This window comes from Coptis chinensis, chromosome 3, assembly GCF_015680905.1.
Source record: "Coptis chinensis isolate HL-2020 chromosome 3, ASM1568090v1, whole genome shotgun sequence".
Classification (NCBI taxonomy): Eukaryota; Viridiplantae; Streptophyta; class Magnoliopsida; order Ranunculales; family Ranunculaceae; genus Coptis; species Coptis chinensis.
Window position 1 is genome coordinate 111,957,046 of NC_141458.1, and position 7,096 is coordinate 111,964,141.

The window sequence follows — 7,096 nt, forward strand, 5'->3', positions numbered from 1 at the left end:
AGCCCCAAGATCCTCCTAGAAAATGAGTTTATGTTTTTCAGATAAAAGTCCCTCATTGGGCATTTAAAGCCTGGCATCACAATGTGTGAAATCGTGGACCCACCTCACTTGTCCCCTTAATCCCTTTTAGACTAAAATGCAAGTGACTACATATCTCAACATATTGCCTTTACACTTTAAAACCAGCATGCATTCTACCATATTAGCCACATCCCTAATTATAACTACCCAAATGTTTCCAAGTGGGTCTAAGGGCCTAGGCACATAAAAATGTGGATCTTTGTTCCTTTTTCTAAAGCAGAAACTCACTTCAAAAATACAAAGCAACCATCACATATGTCCACCATGTCAATCCTAATAAAAAATTGTTCACATGTAGAGACTTCAATAATGTTGCCAGAGCTGACATGCTGGTCTGGGAAGGGAGGTTTCTACACTATTTTGGTTCGCATTCCATAGTTCAGTGTGCTACCGGCAGATCCATGCTCAAGATGAAACAATCTCCACCAACTAAAGTAACATGAAGATCATTGTTAGGTGGTCATATCCATCTTTATTTTTTGCTTTTTGTCAACTCAAAAGTAATGTTTTAAGCGTGCTTACTGCTTAGTATAAATCAATAGTTTGCAGAGAAAAATTTGGAGCATTAGGAAATGTACGCTGCAAGTATATATATATTCTAACTCCAAAGTGAACAACTGTTTGTTTGTTAGTGAAAGCAAGGTTCATGTTTTCATGTTTACATTTTACAACATAAAAAGTTTTAATCATAAAACCTTCATAACACGAAACATTTATTATTCGCAAGGTTCATGTTCACAACATAAAGAAGTACAATCACAAACACTTGAAACTAAATTTGACAACATTAAAATTACCTTGATCATCCTGAGGTCTGAACACATGATCGAACTTAAACAGCTTCCTAGAAGAATCTCCACATAAAATCTGTAGTTCATTATCTTTAAACAAATTAAATTCCACGACAGACGAACAACCATTTGAAACTTCACCCTGATTCAATGGCCTACATCTACAAAAAACCCTTATATTTCCTTTAAGCTCAATCACTTGATAATTTAGCCATTTGAGATTAATAAATAAAGAAAATAAAAAGTTGTTTGAGTGTAAGTGTGAAACTCACCAAGATGTTAAGCTTCCCATTGAACACTGATGAGGTCTCTTCCATTAATTTCTCTCTTTGGGCTTGCACCGAGACATCGCAAATTGATTGGCATTATGATCTCCTTAATGTTTCCTTGCAACTGAACTGTGTATCAATAGACATAAAGGAAAGAGATAATAATGAAAAATACTATCTGTAGAATAAAGTACTTGACTTTTGTTACAGCGGCAACGCTTTACTCAATTACTGAAATTCCCAAATCCATGTTTCTTCACTTCAACCTTTAAGGACTTGAGGTAAGTAACGACTTCATCAATAACAAAGGGCAAGATTCATCCGGGTCGCAAGATCGGGAACAATTAAACGCAGTGCCTTAACCATTTTCTTCATCCTCCGTCGCTGCTTTTCTCAGTCGAAGAAAACCTCGACTTGCGGGATTTGGAACAAAAATTGGAGCATGAGTCAGTGCTAACCACCTCATCATCCTCTTCGAGTTCATCTTCTTCCAAACTCATTAAAGCATCGATATCTTTTGAATCCTCTTTCAAAAAAGAGGAAGATTCAACGTTCTCGGTACATGTATTTTTGATCACTTTTTTTTTTTTATTATTATTATTATTATTATTTACCTAATTAATGGAGGGGTGGAAGGATGACTATTTTGGGTTACGAACAATTGAAATGTGTAAAAAAAGGCGTAGTTTTATCTTTTTTATGCCGTATTATTGTAAAATCTGATGTGTCGGTCCTCGCAGAAAAAAGGAGCTGATGTGGGTTACTGGGAGCATTTTCTACTACTCAGTATTAATAGTCTTTGATTTGTTATATAAATGATGGGCCTGATTGATAATTGGGCTTTCAACAAAAGGCGTAGAGACAACGGCGCCGAGAAGCGTAATGAGTGTTTGACTTTCACTAGACACGATTCAAGATTCAACCCATTTGGTCAATGCCCGAGTTCCCAAATCCCAACTCAACCTCGGGACCGAGTTTTGTCGTGCCATCTCCTCATACCGACAAATGAGACCAACCAATATTTCGGACTTTGGCGGCCATCGTGGCTCTTCCGACGTGGCATCCTATTTTTGTACAGTTGCACGTGGAGTATGTGCCACGTGGTAGTCATACCGTTACTGATGTTACCAAGGTTCCCCACTCTTGTCGCGTGATGAAGGAGCATGAGAAAGAGGGCCATGCTTAATTGCCTCCCACCCTGGCCCACACTCGAGGCAAATATAATCTTTGTTTTTGCTGTAAATTGTAGGACGGACCATTTCAATTGTTTCTCAGAAAATAATGAGTTTGTTGTGCTAACAAGTGAATTTCCTGCATTTAGGACTTAGGAGTCTTTGGTGACTTGGTGCAATGGTACACACCACGTGAGCCTATAATAGAGTGGGTGCTTCCTAAATATAGACGAGGCTGATGATTCATGATCGTTTTAGGTGATTTGGGGAAGAGAGAGTTTAAGAAGAGGTTTAGTAAAATTACGCTGTGGATCTAAATATCATAATGAAAATTCAGAATTTTTAAAATCTGGAAAGTCAGGATTTTTTTGGATTCTGGTATCTGAGAAACCAGTAGATGTTGTAACTTGTAAATTACATAAACTTCCGCAGAATTGTTGAAGTCCCTATCACTCACTGGACTTATTATGCACACAATTGACGGCTGAAAGAATGTCAAGTTATCAAAAGTTAAATGTTTTTTGAACTTTCAAAACTAGCTGATACTTAATATGATATTTATTAATCTCCGGTCTCCATGACGCCGAGATCAGTACCTAGATCACCATACCTGGACCTTTTAGAATTTTCATGGAGTAACTAATGCAAACTTGGAAACCAGTGCCTTAATTTGTGGGGGGATTCTTAGATCAGGACGCGAAATATGATGTGGTTAAACCAATGCGATTCAGCTTGTAACAATAGGTGATTAAGCACAGACACTTAAAATTACATTGTTAATCAGTTTCTTAATTCTTGTTTACTCTCTCATTTCTATTTGTTCTGTTTCCTTTTTTTATTTTGTGAGAGATAAAAGTATGAAAGGATTAAAACACATATGAAGAAGTCTCAAAAAATTTGCCCCTTCAGATAAAGAAAAAGAAAAATGAAAATGAAAGGAACAAAATTGAAACAGAGGAACAAAACCTTGTCATGGAACATGTTTACATGTTAAAATTTTACTTCATGAAAAGATTCACAGCCTTAGCCATGACTGAAAATAAGAAAACTATAAATCTAAAAATAAAATCTTAGCGGATGACTTTGAATCCGTACTCTATTTGCAGGAGCATATAGAATACATGTTTCTACATAGCCAAGAAGTTCAATTTTCTATTGTTCCCACATCTTACAAATCTCCCTTAGCAATTAGAATAGATTAATACAACAATTTTACTTTATGGTAAGTTTTCAAGAAATCAAGAGCAACAAACACGGAGCCACAGGTCATGCAGAAGTAAAATCTAGCACAAAGACAAGGAATGGAGATCCACAATACAAATAAAAAACAAATGCGCACAAGTTTTCTGTTTGTTTAATCTTAATTACCTTTACTGCCACTCTCTTTAGTACTTAAATTAACCTTTTTTTTTTTTTTTTTTTTTTCTTGCACTCTCTTGACAATCTCATATCTTCATATGCATATATATATAGCCATATACATTGCTCCTCTTTACCTTCCTTCCTTAGTGAGGCTGTGAGGGGCTACGTGTTTTGGGTCCCTCTTTGATTGCAGAGTGAGAGAGAGAGGGGACAAGGGAGGCTACCCCATATCTACATTTTCTTTCTCACCACTCACATCCCACACATCCCACACATCTGCATGTTCTCTTCAATCTTTCATCTCTTGCAAAAACCTGCATTAAATGTCCTTTATTCCTAATTCTAGTACAAATACTACTGCCCTTAACACCCAAACACTCAAACCCCAGTGATATCTTTCAAGTTTCACATTCATTACTGTTATCCCTCAATTTACTTTTTCTCTCACTCATAATGTCTATTGCATCTTCTGTTTCTCTTGTTCTTCTCCTATGTCTATCTATGCATGCATGCGATAGTCGCCCTCTTGGTAAGCATTCTGCAAAGCGAGTTCATCATTCTGTCAAGGTTGGTGCAAAGGCTTATACAACCATTTGTTTTTAGTATATATGTAATTTGATAAGTATATGTATCATCTCATTTAAAACTAATCCAAATATACCAACCTTTATTTCTTGGTGTAGACTATAGAAAAGGTGAAATCTTCCATACCTGAGGAACTGAATGTACTCAAGGGTCATGAAGGTGGTGGTGCAACTGAAAGCACTCAAGAGAAGCGAAAAGTATTAAAGGCTCTCACTGAGGAATTTGAAGACATGAAAAAATTGATAAATCAAGATGTTGCTCCAAGAGATCACTCGAAGAAATCAGTTTCTTTTCGGGTGCCACGGAAGAAACAAGGTGAACATCCTGGGTTTAGCTTAGATTATTCTCCACCCGAAACACACCCTCCTTCTCACAACTGAACCACTCCTTTTTTTCCCTCTCTTCTATTCTCTGAGTACTTGTTATCTCGATCTTCTAATATATTGCATCGGACTAGCTAAAACAGAAAAGAAAACCACTAGAAATTAAGCCCTTATATATGTTTGATTTAACTCTTTCTAACTATCTCCAACAAATTAAATCTTACAACATATATGTATATTCAATGTATGTCATGTCATGCTTTGGCTGTTCAGCACTTCTACTTATTGCTGATCACATATCAGATAGTGGTTTTCACAGAGAAATAATATAACAAGTTTGGAAATCAATTTTATTATTTATCTCTATCTATCTAGCTTGTTCCTCCGGCCTCTGAAGCTTCTTATACAAAGACTTTAACGTTTATTGTTATTGATAGTTATGGAGCTTGCAGGAAGAGAAGTTATAATGTTATTTGAAGTTGGTTTGCGACCCTCGAACTTAATTGAGGTAAACTACACCATTTTCTCCTTCTAAACGTTGGTGTATGTACATATACAAATTATAAGCTATAGTTGTTAGCTAGAGTTTTAATGTGTAGGGAATAGGGGTGACCAAAGACTCATGGCCCATCTTGTCACCATGTTCTTCATGAGCATAGCAAGAACAAGTGGTCTGCTCCTACATGCAGCTAGTGACCATGGATGTCATATGTTACATGCGTTCACCTTCATGATCGACTAGCTACTTCTAATTAAGAATAAAGCGATTAATTATCAGTAGCTTTGGATGCATGTGAGTTCATGCATGGATATATATGCATATTGTCTAGCTAGCTATAGTCAATGCAAAGGATATATGGATATTGAAGCTGTTAGCAGTTTAGCACAAAATCATGAAGTTTTGGGATATACCCTTAAATAAAGGATTGATCGATCCCACGAGAATATTAAGCATTCCGGGTGATTGATCATCTTCTTGCATCGGTCAAATAAATTGATAAAAACAATTATTTGTGTAGCTAAGCTAGTGAAAATTCTTCCTAGCTAGGTTCATGCAATCAATTGCTTGCCAATCATATATGGGATAATCCCGGCTTCATGATTTGTGCTAATAGGTGGCGTTGGCGCTTGTGTAGGGATTGAAGAGGCGAGCACTCACAGTTCTAGGGTCGGGATCCCATAGGACAGGTGAAGAAGCTATAGATTCTAAGGAACATGATGTTGTCAAAGATGTTCTTGATATGGATTATGAGCCACCGCATCGCAGAGCACCCATCCACAACTTATCAGCACCCTAGTTAAAAGATCAAACTTTCGTGTCAACATGCATGTTACAATATATATTTGCATTTGAAGACCCATATAATTTACAAAATTCAAAATACAAACATCAATCTTATTACGATACATTGTGAGAATAAAATCACTGGTGATTTAATCGATCGATGATGGTCCCTTGTAACACTCATTGTGCTTCTCTGTTAATTAATGAGATGAATAAATAATATAGAATCGTGGATGATAGGTCACTGTTGTTTGATATGTCGGGTTCCTCTTAAATGGGAAAGGGGTAGTGCGGGGTAGTTGTTAATCTGTTACCTCAGTTTTAGTATTGGAGTACCACCCTTCTCTGCTACTTGATGGTTTAGCAAACTCCTTCCTTAACAACATTATCTTCACGGTGGTTCATACAATATTTCAATAAGAATCGAGCTTATTCTTAATTAATAAACTAACTATGAATGGCATATATGGGAAATATTTTTTTCAATGATGATATGGAAACATATTTGTTAATCAGCCGCTATGATTGTAATCTCTAGTGAGCATATTGCGTACCCTTATTATATATACATGTCAAGGAGCAAAAGTTCAGTCGAATCGTTTCCGACAACATAGTCGATTTATATGGAGGCTAATATGAGCAGTACTGAACTACTGATCTATCATTCTATCCTATAGACCCGAAGACGAAAACGGAATTGTTTGTTCTTCTCACCGATCCGTTTTAGTGCTTACTAATCATGCTTAACAAATTTATACTAGTACTTTGTAGTTTGTAGTTTGTCCTAGTAAATATTGAATTTAAACTCCAACAAGTTTTGGGACTTCATCAATTATTTGCGCGTTTGAGAGTATACATTACTTCATTTGTTTCAAGTAATAACTTACGTGGCATTAACCAAGTAGCTGCTAGCTGGATCAATGTTCAAATATATATAAATTAAAAAGTGTCTCGCAGCAGTTTCTAAGACGAAACAGAAACAAAGACTGCAACCATTTCAAGAATGTTTCCTGAACAAAATCGGAAAACACAGTCAAAATGCACAAAATCGGAAGACAGACGACAAACTGGCAAAGCCTGTTTTCATAGAAACAAACATACTAACACAGATCCCCATCAGAATTTTCAAATATAAAATAACACTAGTGACACATATGTATATATGTGTATGTATAGAGATTTCAGGGTCGACATGTTGATTTAATGATATTTTGTAATGATAATTTCG

The 7,096-nt window shown here is 36.2% G+C and overlaps 1 protein-coding gene across 1 annotated transcript; it reads left to right on the forward strand.

Moving 5' to 3' along the window:
* Positions 1 to 3,849: 3,849 nt before the first annotated feature.
* On the forward strand, positions 3,850 to 5,977 carry LOC147513021 (uncharacterized). Its single transcript, XM_086599512.1, has 4 exons — positions 3,850 to 4,242; positions 4,359 to 4,575; positions 5,021 to 5,091; positions 5,720 to 5,977. Exons 1-4 carry the CDS (start codon positions 4,129 to 4,131, stop codon positions 5,879 to 5,881), a joined length of 564 nt encoding a protein of 187 aa, XP_086455638.1. The 5' UTR covers positions 3,850 to 4,128; the 3' UTR covers positions 5,882 to 5,977.
* The last annotated feature ends 1,119 nt before the right edge of the window (positions 5,978 to 7,096 follow it).